At 38.0% G+C, this 21,594-nt stretch overlaps 1 protein-coding gene across 1 annotated transcript; it reads left to right on the forward strand.

Annotated features, from left to right (window-relative positions):
- The first annotated feature begins 946 nt into the window (after positions 1–946).
- LOC127424240 (serine/threonine-protein kinase 38-like) lies at positions 947–16,456 on the forward strand. The gene is made up of 14 exons (XM_051669238.1): positions 947–1,026; positions 2,289–2,421; positions 2,807–2,858; positions 3,116–3,238; positions 5,973–6,056; positions 6,146–6,269; positions 8,074–8,228; positions 8,410–8,512; positions 8,671–8,732; positions 9,028–9,145; positions 9,235–9,358; positions 12,842–12,937; positions 13,064–13,158; positions 13,264–16,456. The coding sequence occupies exons 2-14, from the start codon at positions 2,291–2,293 to the stop codon at positions 13,398–13,400; spliced, it is 1,404 nt and encodes a 467-aa protein (XP_051525198.1). The 5' UTR covers positions 947–1,026; positions 2,289–2,290; the 3' UTR covers positions 13,401–16,456.
- Positions 16,457–21,594: the final 5,138 nt, after the last annotated feature.

Raw genomic sequence — 21,594 nt, forward strand, 5'->3', positions numbered from 1 at the left:
TTATACCTAAATTTAAAATAGTCAAAAGTTAAATAATTGTTTATCGGTGTATATACTGCAGAATTGATTGCCATAATAGTAGGTTTGCAATGGATAGAGCAAAAAAGACCGGATAAGGTGGTTATATGCGCTGATTCAGTTTCAGTCCTGAATAGTATTTTATCTGCAAGATCAGAAAGGGAAGATTTACTCTTGGAAGTCTATTCTCTGTTGCACAGGTTAATGGTAAATGAAGTGATGATACAATTTTGTTGGGTACCTGCACATGTTGGGGTGTTAGGAAATGAGGCGGCTGATAGATTAGCCAAAAGTGCACTTGGGAAAAGAGAAGCAGATATTCAAGTGTCAATGGGGAAAGGTGAGATGAAAGCTATAATTCAGAAGGAATTAATAAAGAATGGCATGGAAGATGGCATAGTATTAGCAAATGTAGGTGGCTTTATAAAATCAGGAAGATAGTGGCAAGTAAATGGTCTATGGGAAGGAATAGAAGGTAGGAAGTATTGTTAGCTAGGCTCAGACTGGGACATACAGGCTTAAACTCAACTTTGGCAATTATGAGTAAGCACAGAGATAGACTGTGTGACAACTGTAGGATGTTAGAAACTGTGGAGCATGTACTGTTGGTATGTGATAAGTATAATGAATATCGTAAAAACTTATTTGAGAGCATTAAGGGTAGATCAGTAAGCGTAGAGGATATTTTGGGTCTAGTGGATACACAGGTTTAGAATATAATATGGTGCAATGCTTGGATTGGGACTGTGTGGGGATTTGGTAAAGGATGGAGGAGCTGAACACGCAGCGCCATCTGATGCCGGATCCACAACATAGCTCTATGATCTTGGCAGAGCATCATGTTTTTAGGCAAAAGGATGTAGTATATAAAATACGGTAGGTGGCGGTAATGCTCCTTGGAGTGAACGGCCATTAACATGAAGAATACAAAGAAGAAGAAGAAGAAGACGGAGGAAGTTATGTCCGCCGTCCACCACCAGCTCAAGTCAGTTTGAGGTCGAGTGGAAGGTAACCAAACAAATATTTTTTCAAACTAACAACTTGTTTATGAGTAACTAACGGTTAGTTTCGGTTGTTATGTGTAGTTTTTGAAAGTCGCTTGAGCTCTTGTTAGAAATTCAACTTGATTTCTGCCGTTTCACACTTTGCCATCAGAGTAAATGAAACTGGACAGACAGTTAGCTGCTGCAGCGGCTAGCACACTGACAAAGATTCTTTACTGAAAATATCTTAAAAATAGTCGTCTCTTTCCTCCTTTTAGGAGGATAATGTCTGTTTTTGTAACCTGTAATTTTTTAGAAATGTAGTGGCCTTTATTTTTGAAATTGCATAGAATGTTACTCGTTTCAAACCCACTAACTGCGTGGTTTTGTCGAAGTGACTGTAGTGTGCGCGTTTACAGTATACTGACTGTTTGCTTTTCTGTCTGGCTGTCTGCGTTTCCTATTTTTGTCTGTCTGCTATCTGACTCTGCTTGTTTGCCTGTCAGTCTGTCTGTTGTGTTGCTTCCAGTGTTTTCACTGGCAATTCCCTAAACTTTTTAAGTTTGCATCAGGCTACATATTAATCATATAAATAGCTGCATATAACGTCATTTTGTTCTGTGATGTATTGTCCCTAATGGAGAATTGAATACAGTATTAGCCTAACTGTATTTCATTAGCTCGTTTCAATTTTTGTAACGGCTTTTGCTCTAGTTTTCTTTGCCAACTTTCGTTCAGTTTCATTGGTCACGATATTTATTCATAACGAAATTCCCCTTGCTGTCTGCAAAAACTCTTGACACTTGACCACAGCCAGTCTCAGAGACATCAACTGTGGAAGTTGAATCAGATGACAAATATGGGTTTGTTTGAACTTCTAACCAGAGTAAAATATCAGTCTTTCTTTAGCCATGCCTTAATGCTTTTTTTGGCCAAGAGCAAATAAGGGCCTGTCAGACTTTACTGGCATGGAATTTCTGGGAAGTGGAACATTCCGTGTTTAAGGACTGTGGGTTGCTGTGTGAATGAACTAGAGTAGTTGATGTTAAATTAATGCTGCCTTTCTTTGAATACCTGCATTTTAAGGAAGCCCCTGTAGAGTTGTTAATGGAAAGAGATGTTGATTCTTCAGTGCAAACACAAGCATACATGTGCAAAGACATTGCTTTACTTTATTTTTATACCTTGATTAAAAAGTAAGTTCGAATTGTAATTATCGTTATAGCCTCACTGGCCAAATTCTGCACATTCTGATATAGTGCTCTTTTGTTTTACCTGTCCAATTAGCCATGGCGATGACAAGTCAGACGTCCTGTTCCTCTATGAGTAACCACACTAAGGAGAGGGTCACCATGGCCAAAGTGACCTTGGAGAATTTCTATAGCAACCTCATTTCACAGCATGAGGAAAGAGAGATGAGGTGAGTCACATTTTTATTGTTATGCTGCGATGTATTGAGTATAACATGACTCCAGCCATACCAGCTCTGGGTGTTTCTGTAATGGATCCTTGAAACTTTCACTTCCAAACAAGTTTGGCTGGTCAAAATGAGACACTAAGCATTTTTGCATTTAGAAACAATTCCTTGCATACTTTGGGTTTGGCTGAGACAAGTACAGTACAGTGTATGGTGAGACCATTATATCTTTTAATGTCCCATATTCCAGAGATCCTTTCATACAAAACTCTATTTTTGCCCCCCCATGTGAAACTATGTGACCACACCTTTCATTGGACTGAAGCTCTTTTAGAAAACACTGGTGCTAGTGTTTCAGCTCATGTTAAAGTTTTCTTGTATCTTACAGGCAGCAGAAGTTGGAGAAGGTCATGGATCAAGAGGGACTAGTTGATGAAGAGGTGAGCTTCTCAGAAATACACTCAAACAGTGCCTAGATACTGGTAGTTATTTTTATTTTATCTTTTATAAATGTTTGCATACAAGTTTCAGAATTCAATTAATCTAACTGGCTAAAAATTTACAAAATGCAGTTTCCATGAGATTTTTATTTGTAGACTCTATAAGTTCTTTGACTGTAGTGACTGTGATCAGGATAAAGCACTTTTATGGTACTTGTGATTGGTTCATTTAATTTCTGCAATTACTGGTCCCACAGAAGTGTATCCGGCGATCTGAGCATGCCAGGAAAGAGACTGAATTTCTCCGTCTCAAACGAACACGGCTTGGATTAGAGGACTTTGAGTCACTTAAAGTGATTGGCCGTGGAGCTTTTGGAGAGGTATGAGGGTTTTTTTGCCATTTAAAGACCCCATAAAATCAAAATAGAAGTTTTGTTTTAGCTTACTTCTGTTAGCTTTGAAGGCTATATGTTGGTGTACTCCTAAAAGTTGACAAAATGAAATTTTAGCAGATATACCCATTTCTAAGAAAGTGACCCTTGACGAAGTTTTTAACTTTCAGTTTGATCATTTTTATTTGGGCTCTCAATCAATTTCAAATTTTTTATTGATTGATTAATTACATGATGTGCTGATTTATATTTACTGTGAAAGGCCCCCAAATAAAAGTAATTCAGAATATAATTAAAATAATTTTACATTTAATATATAATAAATATTATAATTTAGACAATTCAAATACATTACATCATGTACATATATTGTGGCAACAGACAAGTAATGCATTTAGACAATACAAAAAGTGTCTTTAAAAATGTCAAAGTATTACTTGTTTTATTTGTATATCATTGAACCTAACCCTATTATTGGCCTACAACCCTTTGTTCTGTTTAAATTGTTGGTCTATATACTCATGCCTCAGACGGGCGCTTTTGGAGCATCTCAGCTTGGCTGCGTCGCGTCTCACTAGTTTTCAGTGCCTCTAGTCCTATGCTCTGTGTTTTTAAGATGGTGTGCAAAGTTAAAGGTAGTTTTACCACTCAAGGTGATACACCAAGCTTGAATTACTCCTATATTACAAACATTCCTTAGTACGGAATTTAGGTACAGGTCGGTTGCATGATTACTTGAGTTAATTTTTTAATGCGTTATTTTTCATTTTATTATTTGCACTAAATTAACGTGTTACAGTTGAAGTCAGAAGTTTACATACACTTAGGTTGAAGTCATTAAAACTAATTTTTTAACCACTCCACAGATTTCATATTAGCAAACTATAGTTTTGGCAAGTCGTTTAAGACATCTACTTTGTGCATGACATGAGTAATTTTTCCAACAATTGTTTACAGACAGATTGTTTCACTTTTAATTGACTCTATCACAATTCCAGTGGGTCAGAAGTTTACATACACTAAGTTAACTGTGCCTTTAAGCAGCTTGGAAAATTCCAGAAAATTATGTCAAGCTGCTGATAGGCTAATTGGAGTCAATTTGAGGTGTATCTGTGATGTATTTAAGGCCTACCTTCAAACTCTGTGCCTCTTTGCTTGACACCATGGGAAAATCAAAAGAAATCAGCCAAGACCTCAGAAAACTTTTTTTGTGGACCTCCACAAGTCTGGTTCATCCTTGGGAGCAATTTCCAAATGCTCAGAAAGGAGACGCATTCTGTCTACTAGAGATGAACATAGTTTGGTGCAAGATCAATCCCAGAACATCAGCAAGGGACCTTGTGAAGCTGCTGGAGGAAACAAGTAGACAAGTATCTGTATCCACAGTAGAACGAGTCCAATATCGACATAACCTGAAAAGCTGCTCAGCAAGGAAGAAGCCACTGCTCCAAAACCGCCATAAAAAAGCCAGACTACAGTTGGCAAGTGCACATTGGGACAAAGATCTTACTTTTTTGAGAAATGTCCTTTGGTCTGATGAAACAAAAATTGAACTGTTTGGCCATAATGACCATTGTTATGTTTGGAGGAAAAAGGGTATGGCTTGCAAGCCGAAGAACACCATCCCAACTGTGAAGCATGGGGTTGGCAGCATCATGTTGTGGGGGTGCTTTGCTGCAGGAGGGACTGGTGCACTACACAAAATAGATGGCATCATGAGGAAGGAAAATTATGTGGGTATATTGAAGCTAGAGCTCGGTCGCAAATGGGTCTCCAAATGGACAATGGCCCCAAGCAAACCTCCAGAGTTGTGGCAAAATGGCTTAAGGACAACAATGTCAAGGTATTGGAGTGGCCATCACAAAGCCCTGACCTCAGTCCGAAAGTGTGTGTGAGCAAGGAGGCCTACAAACCTGACCCCGTTACACCAGTTCTGTCTGGAGGAATGGGCTAAAATTCCAGCAACTTATTGTTAGAAGCTTGTGGATGGCTACCCAAAACGTTTGACCCAAGTTACACAATTTAAACGCAATGCTACCAAATACTAGCAAAGTGTATGTAAACTTCTGACCCACTGGCAATGTGATGAAAGAAATAAAAGCTGAAATAAATCATTCTCTACTTTTATTCTGAAATTTCACATTCTTAAAATATAGTAATCCTAACTGACCTAAGACAGTAAATTTATTCTATGATTAAATGTCAGGAATTGTGAAAAACTGAGTTTAAATGTATTTGGCTAAGGTGTATGTAAACCTCTGACTTCAACTGTAAATCGAAAGCCCTAATTTTTTATTAAAAATGTACCATAGATAGCTAAATAGCCAAAACAGTGATGACTCTTGTAAGCAGGGATGTAATACAGTTTTTATTTTTGTCCAATAAAATGCTCACTAGAATTAGAATGTTCCCTCACCCTAATTCCACTTGCCTCTAACTAGCAAGAAGTAGAAAATCAAGTTTCTTTAATAGCTGTGGCATAAACTAAAGACTATAAATACTTTTTTTTTTTTTTTTGGTAGTTAAGCTGTAAGATTTCTTAACCCGTCTTCCTGTTTCAGTAGGAAATATGTCAAAACAGGAAGGGAAATTGTGCTCATCAAAAAATGTCCTGTGATCTTGTGAAAAATTATGAAATGTTTTTCATAATTTTACTTGAATAGTAGTACTGTATGTCCTTGTTGTGAAGCTGTGTAAAACTGTATGCTTTTATCACCTGTAGGTGCGTCTAGTTCAGAAGAAGGACACAGGCCATGTTTATGCCATGAAAATCTTGCGTAAGGCTGATATGCTGGAGAAAGAACAGGTACGTCTTCACTGATGGAGTCACATCAGTCCTTATGACATCAGTGTTCTTGTCATGTAGACTGATCTGTAACACTCATTTGTTTCTAGGTTGGTCATATTCGAGCAGAAAGGGACATTCTTGTAGAGGCAGACAGTCTGTGGGTGGTCAAGATGTTCTACAGCTTTCAGGATAAGATGAACCTCTACCTCATCATGGAGTTTCTGCCTGGAGGTGAGCGCTGGTCAATGATTTATTTTCAGAAAAGAATAACTGTGTCTCATTTGAGCTTTTAGCATACAGTGCATCCGGAAAGTATTCACAGCGCTTCACTTTTTCCACATTTTTTTATGTTACAGCCTTATTCCAAAATTGATTAAATTCATTATTTTCCTCAAAATTCTACAAACAATACCCCATAATGACAACGCAAAAGAAGTTTGTTTGAAATCTTTGCAAATTTATTAAAAATAAAACAAATTCACGTACATAAGTATTCACAGCCTTTGCCATGACACTCAAAATTGAGCTCAGGTGCATCCTGTTTCCACTGATCATCCTTGAGATGTTTCTACTACTTGATTGGAGTCCACCTGTGGTAAATTCAGTTGATTGGACATGATTTGGAAAGGCACACACCTGTCTATATTAGGTCCCACAGTTAACAGTGCATGTCAGAGCACAAACCAAGCCATGAAGTCCAAGGAATTGTCTGTAGACCTCCGAGACAGGATTGTATCGAGGCACAGATCTGGGGAAGGGTACAGAAAAATGTCTGCAGCATTGAAGGTCCCAATGAGCACAGTGGCCTCCATCATCCATAAATGGAAGAAGTTTGGAACCACCAGGACTCTTCCTAGAGCTGGCCGCCTGGCCAAACTGAGCGATCGGGGGAGAAGGGCCTTAGTTAGGGAGGTGACCAAGAACCTGATGGTCACTCTGACAGAGCTCCAGCATTTCTCTGTGGAAAGAGGAGAACCTTCCAGAAGAACAATCATCTCTGCAGCACTCCACCAATCAGGCCTGTATGGTAGAGTGGCCAGACGGAAGCCACTCCTCAGTAAAAGGCACATGACAGCCCGCCTGGAGTTTGCCAAAAGGCACCTGAAGGACTCAGACCATAAGAAACAAAGATTGAACTCTTTGGTCTGAATGGAAAGCGTCATGTCTGGAGGAAACCAGGCACCACTCATCACCTGGACATTACCATCCCTACAGTGAAGCATGGTGGTGGTGGCAGCATCATGCTGTGGGGATGTTTTTCAGCGGCAGGAACTGGGTGACTAGTCAGGATCGAGGGAAAGATGAATGAAGCAATGTACAGAGACAGCCTTGATGAAAAACTGCTCCAGAGCGCTCTGGACCTCAGACTGGGGTGAAGGTTCATCTTCCAACAGGACAACGACCCTAAGCACACAGCCAAGATAACAAAGGAGTGGCTCCGGGACAACTCTGTGAATGTCCTTGAGTGGCCCAGCCAGAGCCCAGACTTGAACCCGATTGAACATCTCTGGAGAGATCTGAAAATGGCTGTGCACCGACGCTCCCCATCCAACCTGATGGAGCTTGAGAGGTCCTGCAAAGAAGAATGGGAGAATCTGCCCAAAAATAGGTGTGCCAAGCTTGTAGCATCATACTCAAACAGACTGTAATTGGTGCCAAAGGTGCTTCAACAAAGTATTGAGCAAAGGCTGTGAATACTTATGTACATGTGTTTTTTCGTTTTTTTTTTTTTTTAATACATTTGCAAAGATTTCAAACAAACTTCTTTCACATTGTCATTATGGGGTATTGTTTGTAGAATTTTGGAATAAGGCTGTAACATAACAAAATGTGGAAAAAGTGAAGCGCTGTGAATACTTTCCGGATGCACTGTATGCACACATTTGCACCTATAAATAATTGTCAGTCAAGGTGTTTTAGGTGCAAGATTGTGTGTAGTTTTTTTTTTTTTTTTTTTCCTGAAAATGTGTAGTTCAAGATTTGTATAGTACAATTCAAGCACCAAAAGATGACTGCTGTGTTTTTGTTTGCCCAGGTGATATGATGACACTGTTGATGAAGAAAGACACTTTAACAGAGGAGGCCACACAGTTCTATATTGCTGAAACGGTGCTGGCTATTGATTCCATTCACCAGCTAGGCTTCATCCACAGGGACATCAAACCAGACAACCTGCTGCTGGACTCAAGGGTAAGAACATAAAACACACAAACAGTGTCAGCAAATTATTTTGCAGTAGTTTCAGACCTGAAAGAGGACATTATTCATAACAACATAAGCAACACTACAGTTTTGTTTAACAGTGTAGCCGGGTCTCATAGCCTTGCTTTAAAGAGCAATTCTCATTCAGAATGTCAATATGCTCCTTCAGGGCCATGTGAAGTTGTCTGATTTTGGCTTATGCACTGGTCTGAAGAAAGCTCACCGCACAGAATTCTACAGAAACCTCAATCACAGTCTTCCAAATGACTTCAGTAAGTAAACATTCATCTCTCATTCTGATATTAGTCCTAAAAGACCTTACTCCCTTTAATCAGACTTGACTTCTGATTGTTGAACTATCAAAGGATTGAATGGCTTGACCCTGTTCTCTGAGTTTCTGGGAATAACTTGGGTTTGTGTTTTTCTGCAGCATTCCAAAACATGAATTCAAAGAGAAAAGCAGAAACATGGAAGAGGAACAGGAGACAGTTGGTAAGTTCACCAAGTACTGTCCTGTATATATACTGGGTTGGTAGTAAACCTGTTTCTAACAGACTAATGCATGAGTTTATGCTGGAAGCTGTATGCTGAATAGGTTCTTAATATGGTAATTGATGTGTGTGGGAAGGATTAGATAGTCCTTTGCCATGCTTACAGTGTGAGATACAAAATGAAATGGGTAACAACTCATTTATGTGCTCAGTTATTAGAATTACTGCCTTGACGTGTATGTATTTATTGTTATAGAGACAAATAGTTCTGTTTGAATAAAAGGCTTCTTTTTCAGGCCTTTTCCACTGTTGGAACCCCTGACTACATCGCCCCAGAAGTGTTTATGCAAAATGGGTATAACAAACTCTGCGATTGGTGGAGTCTGGGGGTCATTATGTATGAGATGCTGATAGGTGAGATTTTCAGAAGAGTTTGGTTAGTAAATATAGCAAATAAATACTCTTAAAATATGGCTAAAATATGTCTTTGTGCCTTTTTCTAGGTTACCCTCCATTTTGCTCAGAAACACCTCAGGAGACTTACAGGAAGGTGATGAACTGGCGGGAAACTTTGACCTTTCCTCCTGAGGTCCCAATTTCAGAGAAGGCCAAGGATCTCATCCTCAGGTTCAGTTCTCACCCTCTTCCTCCGCTTTATGGGGCTCTATGGTCATATCATTTGCTATATTGTTAAAAGGTGTTCTTTGACTTGTTTTATACTGTCTTCACTGATCTGCAAGCTTAACCCAATGTATTTTGCTGCTTCAAACTTAAGCCGTTGCCACACTAGCCAATTTTTCCAGTGATTTTCAGTAGTGCCCGACCGATATTAGGCTTTCACCGATATATCGGTATCGGCGTATATTTTACCGATATGCCCCATTATGAAAACTTTTTTTCAGAACATATAATGCAGAAAACAATGCTTTAGAGTTGGTGTCACGGCGTAGTTTGTCCAGCAGAGCGCGCTCCGACTCCATTGTTACAGAGCTGACTCTGAACTGACAGTGGTTCTGCAGACAGGGCGGAGTTAAACCGTGTGGATTTGAGCGATCTCTTCTCCTTAAATTGCTAACTAGTTTGTGAAATACATACTGGAAAGTTAATAATAAATTACCCCATCATTTTATATAACTAATATAATGTTAACCCTGTCCCTGACAACCATGTCACTCATGTTTATCACATCTGTTTGCTGTTAGCCAGCTATAGTTTGTCAGTGCAGTCAGTAATGTAGCAGATTGATAGATAAACATCAGAGCATCTTTTTGCAGCTCAGCAGACAATGGTGCAGTGGTGGATTGTGTCTGGTGAATGTTGATTTCACGCTTCGCTGTTGCCTAGTTGGTGAGACACAATGCTGGAAAGTAAATAAAGTCCATCTTTTACTCTCCGTGACAACGAGCTTATAGCTAACTAGCTAATCACGTAACTACTTTCATTGTTGTCAGCTGAGTGGAAGCTAATGTGTAAACATTCACCAAACTGTTTTGTTCATGATTCACAGTTTGGTACCCCCTTCAACAAAACAATTCCAGTCGTTGCATTTATAAAATGTAATATTTAAAAGTCTGGTTTTCCAGACATTAAAATAGAATACGTAATAAAAGTAGGTTTAATAAATAGTATATTTGCCCTGTGTAAATATTAATATATTGGAACTGTATCTAAAATAAATGAGGGGTGATAAATACTAATACAACAGACTGGAAAAATAGACTTTTATTCATTTTAATATCCTATATATATATATATATATATATATATATATTTATTTTCAATGTGTTGAAACTTGACACTGGGCGACACACCCTAAAAACAGCAGCGTTAGATCGGTTTCATACTGAAGAGCCGCTTAAAAGTCCTTTTTTTTTTCTCTCGTAAATGTAAACGAGTGTAAACGCCAACATCTTCATGTATGTCGAAAGGACTGATGTCTGTCAACCAAAACATGAGCTCATTGATGTCATTAAATGAGTCTGCTTTTTTTATTCCATCAGTTACTCCTGGTCGGAGGCTGCCGTATATATTTAATTTATTCGTAGGGTTACGTCCTACATAAATTGAATGGTGCAACGCTCAAATATTTAGTAGAGCGTAAATTGTGACTTAATGCCCATTTACGCCACAACTAGGCTAAGTTGTATCGTACGTATGGTGCAACCGGCCCCTGACGTTTATTTAGCTATTTATTTTAATTTATTCTATTTATTAATTTTAATGGTCAGCATTTGACTGATACTAAACAGTAATACTGATGTTAATTAAGCTATTTATTTTATTTTTATTTATTCTTAAATGGTCAGCATTTGTCTGATACTAAACATACAGTACTGATTTTTATTTAGCTATTTATTGTATTTGTATTCTTTATTTAAATGGTCAGCAACTGACCGATACTAAACATACAGTACTGATTTTATTTTATTTGTTTTATTTATTTTATTTATTCTTTATTTTAATGGCCAGCAATTTACTTATACTAACAGTACTGATGTTTATTAAGCTATTTATTGTATTTTTATTATTTTCTCAGTGTTCATTTCTAGAATTTGTTGACAGTGTTTTATAATAATAATGTCAAATGTTCTTTGATAAAAATATTTGTTTAAGAAAGCAGCCTTCTGAGTACCTTTGCGTAGTCATATCGGTACAAAATCGGTGCACAATCCACGTTCTGTTTTAATTCCAGCTGAAAAAGTAGCTATATCGGCCACCATATCGGTAATCTGTGAATTTTCCCCTCTCTAAAATCTGTATCGGTCTCAAAAATCCCATATTGGTCAGGCTCTAATTTTCAGGTGTGAGCTCATTAACCGGCCAGGTGGTGAGAGACAAATTGCGCATTAGCGTCTGCCAGTGGGAGGTTGTGAATCACTTGAACATCAGACTCCCTGCTGAGTTAATGGCTTCAAAAACAGAAAAAGCGCATCCGGCTTGGTTGAAAAAAATCATTATGTCACCAAGGCAGGGTTTTCTGTTCTCTTCAAGTGACCAGTGAGCTGCTTTTACTGAAGAACTGACAAGATGTCAAGCTGATCTGAACATTTTCAATTTACAATATTAATCCATAGTGAATCGGTCAAAAGCATTTTTCCTGCCTTTTTTTACTACACTGACATCAGAAAGTGGAGCCACAGCTGTTTTATTGAACGTAATTTCTTAACTCACTGAAAACTGCATATGGACATACGTTTTCTACGACAAGGCTCGAGGGGGTAAATACACAATCACGCACTTTCACATGGTAAAGTTACTCCCAAGAAGTGCTTCCTAAAGGTGTTTTCACACCTGGCTTGTTTGGAGCATTTGTTTCGGTGCCTTGTGCGTTTTTTCCCTTGGTTCTGCTTGTATAGGCATATATGAACACTGCAACCACACTGATCAGCACCTAAACAAATGGTCCAAGACCACCTGGATGGAGAAGAACTCTGTTGGTCAGCTCGTCACTATAATTCATCATCAAAATGTGGCTATAGCATTTTGGTGGCTATATTATATAGGTTGATCTTCACAATCGCTTCTCTCGAAAGTGGCAGAACAGACAGGTAAAAACTGTGTGTGTAAGCAACTAATGACATATACAACATCATTTTTACAGTTTTTGTCCATTTTAAAATATAACCTTGTGAAAGTGAACAGAACTATGAAGAAAATGCAACATTGTCACAATTTTTGCCCCTATTTTGGAACAAATTAAGCATGCTACAGGTCTGAAAATGCCCTAAATCAATCCATTACAATTGTTTATGTTCACACGGTACTCCATTTGTTATTTTGGCAAGCTCTACATGACAGGGAATCGGGGAGAGAGAGAGAGTTGCGGTAAGCTGGTATGTTTGATACCCCTCTACAATTTTGTATCAGTAAGTGTGTCATACTTCTGACAGAAGAGAGCAAGATCTTAGCAAAACCTGTGTGACACCCTTGGCCAAAATCGAGTTGTTGGAGTCTGTTATTGTGGTGCTGGCTTTATATGTGACTCATTTTCATTTACCCCTCCATATTGTTAACAGTGATGCTTTCCTTCATTTTGGGTTGTAGTTAACCTTGAACAATCTTGTTTATTTTTCTCAAGCACTGACCTCTTGTTCTGCTGTTTTCCATTAGGTTCTGTTGTGAGAGTGAGCTCAGGATTGGAGCCACTGGAGTGGAAGAGATAAAGACTAACCCTTTCTTTGAGGGGGTGGACTATGACCATATCAGGTAGAACTTCCATGTCATCTCGCTGTTAATATTCAGTGTCTGTTGGAGATTAATGAAATGCTTGTAGATGATTCTATACATCATCTTTGGGACTTGGATGAACAAAGCGGTTCACGTTTTTTGCAGGGAGAGACCTGCGGCCATTCCAATTGAGATCAAAAGCATTGACGACACCTCCAACTTTGACGAGTTCCCTGATTCAGACATTCTCCAGCCTTCTGGTGGGTTTTTAGTCATTTGTGATGCTTTCTGAAGTTCCTTAAAAATGTTAAGTGTTGCCATACTTTAAACTTATGTGTTAATGTCTCCTTGTTCTATCTTTATAGCTCCTGTTGTGTCCAACCACACTGAGGCCGATCTGAAGAGTAAAGATTGGGTTTTCATCAACTACACTTACAAGCGCTTTGAGGGGCTGACTGCACGAGGAGGAATCCCATCCTACATGAAAACTGGAAAGAGATAGAACCAGTGGGAGTCAATAAGTATCTATCACTTCTTGCATCTGAAGGATCCTGCACCATCCATTTCAGTTTTGATTCACTCAGTCATGACTCATTCATGGATGCAGACTCCACTCGTCCTTGATCTGTAGGACTCATTCAGAGTCCTTACTGAGGGCTTTTTTCTACTTGACTGTGGTCACTGGGCTTTTCCTTTTTTCCTCTTAAGAATTTAAGATTTTGGCCAATTATCTTTCAGGTTGCCAGGTCTTGTAAAAATTTAGAATGGAGATATTTGTTTTCAATACACTGCTTCATTGAAAAAGGGCTTGAATAGTAGCTTGCTAGACCCCTTTTAGGTCTAAAAACTGACTAGTACTCTGTATACAGCAAGTGATTTTAATTGCATTAGTATTGGTGGATCATTGATATACCATTTTAAAGGACTAGCATTTGTGGTAGAATCACCCCATCTCAGCCTTTTTCTTGTCCACATCTGCTGTAAAAATCTTAAAGATTGAAAACTTTCTTGCTATTTTTAATTGAGATGGAGAGTATGACTCTTATGCTCAGGCGATGTTTTATAATCCATACTTTTTAAAGACATCACGTTCTTTCTCTCTTTCATGGAAATTGCTTCCCTTGTTACACTCTCCATCAAAGGTCTCAGTGTCAATGGCAAAATAAGTCATTGTCAGGCTATCTGAATGTTTGTCACTTGTCATGTTAGAACTCCCTCGAGTTGCATATGTTGCCTTCTATTTGGATCCTTCTTAGACCAGCAGAAACATTTGCCAATCAAACTAAATTGTTGTTCTACGATTTTTACATGTTTTCCCCAAAAACTTCACCAGCTGATGTTAAAGACCAAGCAAACTCAACGGATCACCTCTTGTATATTAATGGGAAGTTGCAGATGACCTGGAGATTCCAAAGTTGCTTGGTGCAAATGCTATTATTTTTATTTTTTTTCCTATTTTTTTTTTTTTTATGTATGTATTTTTTTACAAAGGGGTAATTTCTAATGTTTGGTGAACAAAGCCACATTTCTTGCATCTTGAGGAGAATAACAACACTATTCAGGGATTAAAATTTTATTATGAGTGTCCAATTACCAAGTCTTCCATTTTAATGTGGGGATAAAATTTTAAATGCAAAACTTTACATTACCAAACAGACACAACTGGTCCTATCTTTAAGCAGCATTGTGTCTGAGGGCTTGATGCTCTTCCTTGTTGTCTGATCATAGATGATTTCTTTTTCGTACTACATTAATTAGGAAACTTAAAGTTAGTCTTGACGAGTTGCCATCTAAACTCGTAGCAAAATGAAAATCCATCTAAATTTTCACTCATATAACATTAGTTTTCCATTCCACAATGTTTTTTGTTAGTCAGTGCATTATTGTTACTGCAATACTTAGCCTAGCAAAATACTTCTTATTTATTTTTATTTTTTTATTTGCAAGCTCTTCTAGGGCAGTATGTTTTTAAAAATCAAACAAGGGCATGCAAATAATTTTCAGAAGTGTGGGAGAATATAATATCTCCCGGACACTGAAAAATAGAAGCACATTTCTGTAGTAAGGACACACGTCTTCTCTTTTTTTGACCAAATTGAATGTATCCTATTGGTAAAATGAAACTGGGTCCTAATTGAGTGCTAAAATTTTCTTATGTATGCTTGACCACCTAAGAATGCTAGAATGTGGATTGACCTCTGGATTGATTCTGGATTTGCCTAAATGCTTGGTTAATGGTTTGACATCTAGATTGATTGTTTGATTTCTTTATTTTCTATGCTACACAGCATGACAGAGATCTTGTATATGGAATTGCTTGCTGATAAATGCCGAGCTGAGTAGCCCTGCTGCAATTGATTACAATATACTTCTGGATATAAATGAATAATCTAAAAGTAACAAATTACTGTATCCCAGAATTTGGAAAGTAGCATAAAATCACATCTGAATTGTGAATTTTTGTCCTTGAAGCAATATGTGACCATTGATGGTCTGGATGTGTATTTGTGTTTTTTAAGATGAATAATATTCGTGTCCGGAGATGATTTTCATGCTGTCTGAGGGTTGAATGTTCTGCATGTTTTCACAAGTGCTGGAAAAGTAGTAGAACTATGAATGAGTTTGTGTTTGTTGCGTTTTAATCTTGTGCTGCTTTGTTTCTTTGTTCTCCTTATTTTAGGATCACTGAATGAGAATATGTTGGGGGTGATTTCATGGTTATCGCACATCAATGATAAAATCTTAAGTCAGAAGGGGCTTTGTGGAATATATAGAATTATACACTGTCTTCAAAAAGCAGGTCATTTGCTGGACTGCTTTGTATCTCTTGTTGCTGTATCTCACATGCTGAAAACGATCATGAAACTAGCGTGTCAAAGAGGGTGTTGTCTTTTAATCATTTTTACCCTCTTGTCTTTAATTTGGGTGATTGTGTAGGTTTCTAACTTGTATAAAGGACCTCTTTCTGTTTTATTGAAGATTAACTATGCACCTTTTATTAGTTGTAATGTCATGTATATTTGAGGTACACACACACTTGTCAGGTTGTTAAAATGCACACTGAATGACTGCTCTGTTGTTTGCCTGGGAGAGTTTGTAATTCTTTCAGTAAGTTTTTCACCTAACCAGAAGTAGACTAGTCTTAAGACTTTTGGGGCTTTATTTCCTTGCTAAGAGCTAAAGAAATAATTACACCTCTGTGTTTGTTATAAAGGAGTTAATTCACACTGGTGCTAGTGCTCACAAAGTGTGCAAGAGAGGGGAGATCTTTTACTGTTCATTCAGATTTTTAATTAGGTAACATCCAAAGCTGATCAAGTTTTGTTTAAAGATGGTTTGTGAACACAGCTCCAGTTTTCACTGATGTCACGTTCTGCTGTGGGAGGTGGATGTTTGTCCTCTCTCTGCCTTAAGCTTGAGATGTAGAGTGTGTTTGTGGATTTTTCCAGTGCTCATAGAGCACCTTTCACTGATTTTATTTAACTGATAGCAAGTTTGTTTTTGAGGTGGGGCACACTTTAACCTGTTAAACGTCTTAAATAAACACCAGTTCATTTACACATGTGTGAGACTCTTATGTTCCTACATTCCCATGTTCCTACTGTCCTTGCTTAGTTAAGCATAACTATTGATATTGCTCCTAGGTCGGGTTTGGGATTTGATTGAAACCTCTTTCAGCTATAGGGACTTTTTAAACCCCTAACCTTAAGTATTAAACTGCAGCACATAAATCATCCTGCGTGTGCTGCAGACATGAATGATAACTCAAATTGTGCAGCTTGTTGAGGAGTTGTGTGTTACTATTTATTGTTTGTTAAAATAGGGACCCAAGCCATATCTTGGGACAAGAATATCAAACCTTTTGAAAATTGTATACCTTTAAAAATGTATTGAATGTTTAATGTGTTTCTCTTAAAGCATGGCTATATGTACAGCTGTGAGTTTGAAATAAGGGACTTCATGGTTCCCACACGTCCTGGAAAACCTGGAATTTTGCAATGCTGTTTTCCAGTCATAGAAAATGAGAAAATGTCTTAGGAAATTATTTATACTGGTAAATATTTTAGTTTGTGATTGTGTCCCTGACAAGGTTTTTCTTACAAATATTGATACAGTGCAATTGTTTTTTTTTTTGTTTTTTTTTTAACCAAAACTGCTGTAGTGTTAACTCAAATGTTTTTGTAGTTATTAACTTTAGACAGTGATGATGGTCAGACTGCAGATTTGTTTTTTTTAATGATTTTTTTTTATGAAAGTGACTTCACACCCTTAGGTGGTAGCATGGTGATAATGCGGCCTTTACGGCTTGGTATGTAAATTAATTTTCAATAGTCTGACGATCAGAGTCTGCATCTACCGCCATTACCATATAGGCCCTGTGATTTCTGCGACACATGGAATTACCGAATCCAGTCATAAAAATTACATTAACTATAAAATGCGGGATGTCATGGAATTTGACATATCGGGACAAAAATGAATGTTTTAATGCACAATTAGTCAAGTTTTATGCTGAAAACACCTCATCATGAGCATCACACTTGCTCTGGGTGTCTGTTTGTGTAGATGGCAGTGAGCAGAGAGCTCTAAAGCATGTAGCACATACAGACTATATATAAATGAAACCATAGCTTTTTGGGGTTTAATTATCACCCTGGGCCAAACTACCGTCAAAAACACAGAAACGGCAAAATAAAAGCTTGATTTAAATGGACGTGTAAAAAGGGAAAAAAAATGTTTCATGCAATTAAATAATAATAATGTATTAAAGCAAAATCTCATCAGTGATGTTTTGTTGTGCAGCACATTTGACAATGGTATCAGTGGTGACCATATTTTTGACCATATCTCCAGTGGTGTTTTGGATTGTGCTGTGAGGATTTAGTAGAAAAGCACTTCATTTGATAAAAACAATGCATTTAATCATTTGATTAAAGTTTAAACAAATTAAATTGATTAGACACCATTTTGATAATGATATTTAATTAAACAAATACAGAATTTTAAAAAAAGAACCCTCTAATAACCACAATTGAAATGGCCGCTTGTGTGTTTTTGCTTAAATTATTCAACCATGTGGCACATAAAATGTCCTGGAAAATTATGCCTTGAAAAGAGTGGGAACCCTGAACTTAAACATCATTCACTGGGATCCAATTTAGGAACCTGTGAGCTATGAGCCCCATGTTAGTGCAGTGCTGTTCCCATTCAACACATTTTTTAAAATGGTTTAAACAGTTCATTAACAGCTCCAGCCTATAAATAGTACACAGTAGTTTGAACACGTTCTTGAATCTGTGAACATCCCACACATTCTTGACACTGTCAAACTCATTCATAACACTTCAATTCTTCAGTGGCTTAGGAAGTGATTGAGAAAAAAATTAGAAGGGAACGTTCTTTTTGCGATGCAACCTTTATTTGACATCATTCAAATGTTAAATAACAAGTGGAAGGCCCTATAAACTGTCATGGGGAGTTGTGCTGTTCTTTGTCTGTCTTTTCTGGTAAAAAGCCCACAGGAGTAGAAAGATGACCGCCGTCATTGCAATGGATATGGACAAGGTTTACCAGTACAATGTTGCAGACAGTGCTGCTTGGATACAGTTTTCCTGTGGTGGTGGTGGTGATGGTGATGTCAGGCCACAGGCTCTCTGGTTTTTCCCACTGAATCAGACCTTTAGCAAAGTCTATACTCAGCACGTTGGAAGATAACACCTTCACTCCTTTATACATTCTCTTCATTCTTTGTTTACCAGTGTCCAGTATGTCACACCAATACATCCCAGAATCCTCTTCTCTGAGAGGGTCTAGGACCACCTTGTCCATACTCAGAGCTTCAAAGAGGGGAAACATTCCATGGGCAAAACGCCAAGACACCACAAAAGCAAAGAGACCCATGGCTTCCATGACTTCCTCGAAACAGTCAAGCACAAGCCACTGACCAGCATTCACCATTTGGGTCTGCAGACCACACTGCCAGGTGTCTAGGCAGCGGACAGTCCACAGCTTGCAGGCTACAGTGGAAATGTTTCTGTTACCGCCAATAGGGCAGAGCTCCTGAGTGCAGAGGCCAAGCCCACAGGTGGCACTGCAGGGAAAGCTGCAGCTTATGACCCAGGTGTTGATCTTCTCCAGTTCTTGCAGCTACAGCTGCTGGGTGAGTGCAGGACTGTCCAGCCAAAGTGCTGAGAGGGACATTGATGTAACTTCTTATGTCACAGTTGAGAAGCAACAACCAGCCAAACTTTCAGAAAATAAACAGAATGAGGGGGTAACAAAGGATCCCACAATTGAGTGATCCCAGAAAGACATGCCAGAGATGTCTTTATCTGTCTACCAACAAAGTAAATATCAAAAACCTGCATACATTGTTCCTATTTTCCACAATTAGTGTGTGAAGACAGGACGCACATTTCATAAAACGGTCCTCATGCCGGCTAATGTTGTGACAATAATGTCATTTTGGAACCATGTGATTTTGGAAATAGTTCCTAACTCCTTTAATCCTTTTCCTATATTTCTTCTTTTGGGTAAACAAATTATTCCAAAGTCTTTGTTATTATAGCCTACTTGAAATTTTAGCATGAAAAGGTTTCAATGAAAAATCATCTTTATCAGAATAATTATACAAGAATAGGATTAAAAAGTCCTTCAATAAAAACAGTCTACCTCAACATTAGTGAGCTCTTTCCTTTGTTTGAATGTTCAGTAGATTCAACCAACTGAAAGAACACCGAACAGATTATTTAAAATTCTGCATTCTCTTTGTGATGTCATAAAGTGTTTGAACATTGCGTTTGCTTAAAAGGAAATATACTCTTACTGTCAGCTTTTTATTCTTATTCTCAACTGTATTTACTTATTGACAATAGAGATTTAATAATTCTATCTTGCCACTAGATGGCGCTCGGCCTCACAGAACGAGTGTACAGTTAGATTATGGTTATGCTATAGGTGTAATAATAATTATGGCAATAGGCTATGAGTAGGGTAGACCGAGTACGGTTGCAACCTTTTTTTTTGCTTTTTGCTATACTGCACAACTACTGACCAGAACAAACATGTCATTTTTTTCACATGAGATGTCTTTATCTATCTACCAATCAACTGGAAATCCTCTCTTGGATTTTCTAACCCTGATACAAGGCATCATCTGACATGCACACACATGCAAACAAACAAAAATACACATTTACAATCATATTTTTTGGACTAAGTCTAAATCTGACTTTCTACCAGTGAATTTATTCATTCAGTCTTGCATCTAAGCTTTCTGATTGAACAAAAGTTAACAGAAATCTAGAAGGAAAATTTGCCACCATGTTTTTTATGCATTGAGTGTTGTTGTAACACATCTTGCATGTTTGCCTGATTTTCTCAGTGGCCTTGCATCCCAGCATGTCCCAAAATATGTCCATTTTAAGAAGACAAATCAAGAATTACAACAAAGAAATTTTCCTTTCATGGTCAGTCAGGAATAATGATTTATTCACAAGGATAGAGGAGTAAGAAAATGAAAAGCAGAACACGAAGCAGAAAGCCCCCACCCCCCTGCATGAGAAAGTTAATATTCACAGTGTTACAACTGTGTTCGGTCTTCCCCAATCTATTACTTATACAACGTTTGTGGCATCCTAGTCATTTAAGTTACTGGTAAACAGTAATATTAAAGTGACTTAAAAGCATACAGTGGCTGGCAAATCTTTTACTATGTTCAGTTAGTGTGGCAGTACTTAACCCAAGTTAAGTGTAGCGCCAGTGGTTATTGACACCTCTCAAATGTCAGCCATCTTTGAAATGCCTGCAACTGAAAGACTCCAGCGGGTTAATGGTGATTCAAACCAGGCCAACTATAGTCATCCTTACCCTTTTTTTGGCCAATTCATTTGGTGGAGTCTGGTGGTTTGGTGGCATAATTTGTGCAAAAGAGAGTTAGAGAGAGAATTAACCGTAGTGTTGGATGTAGTCTTTTGTGTTGGTGTATGCAGGATGTGGACAGGCCCTGATGGCAGCTTCTCATGCTGAGGAAGCATCACCTCAAGGGCACAGAGGGTACAATCAAAGCATTTCTGTCTGTGCATCAGAACAAACCAACATACATTCAACTACAGAGACCACAGAGCAACAGTCACAGTTGCTATCACTTCTATTTCTCATAGACCTTATTTAGCCATAAAATTGTAAGCATATAAAGGTATTGTACCTGTCCTGCATAAATAAATAAACATAATACATTTCCATGTTTATATATATATATATAGCTTGTTGAAACAAAATTGAAAAGGTAGGAGTGTTTGCCTCGAGGTCAGCTGCCTTTTTACTTTTAGATAAAGATTGTGAGTTGATGCTAGACTTTATATACAAAGCAGCATGTCCATTTGTTAGTCTCTGACTAACGCTTCCGGCTGATTTATTGCTTCAATCAAACCCACTAGACTAAAGTATGATAGCCTGCAATTTTTGAGGACGCAATTTCTAATGGATTTATTCAATGACTGAATGACACAATTAGATGTAGATCTCCCATCTTATCTATCACTGAACTAAAAGTATTTTCAGTCACTCATCCAAAGAAAATCCAAACTTAGGGATCTCAAGCCTTCTATGCAAACACACTGCCATCAAAATTGGTGACGTGATTGAGTGAGCGCAGCAACTTGCAGACGGTCCCTCAGCGTCACCCTCGCTGTTCT

This window comes from Myxocyprinus asiaticus, chromosome 33 (genome assembly GCF_019703515.2).
Source record: "Myxocyprinus asiaticus isolate MX2 ecotype Aquarium Trade chromosome 33, UBuf_Myxa_2, whole genome shotgun sequence".
NCBI classification, from domain to species: Eukaryota; Metazoa; Chordata; class Actinopteri; order Cypriniformes; family Catostomidae; genus Myxocyprinus; species Myxocyprinus asiaticus.

What these genes read in the sequence shown, in the direction of transcription:
- LOC127424240 (XM_051669238.1), top strand. Translation starts at nt 2,291, where the DNA reads ATGGCGATGACAAGTCAGACGTCCTGTTCCTCTATGAGTAACCACACT. An exon ending in CATGGAGTTTCTGCCTGGAG is followed by an intron (nt 6,270 to 8,073) that starts GTGAGCGCTGGT and finishes TTGTTTGCCCAG; the next exon opens with GTGATATGATGACACTGTTG. An exon ending in ACCTGCTGCTGGACTCAAGG is followed by an intron (nt 8,229 to 8,409) that starts GTAAGAACATAA and finishes ATGCTCCTTCAG; the next exon opens with GGCCATGTGAAGTTGTCTGA.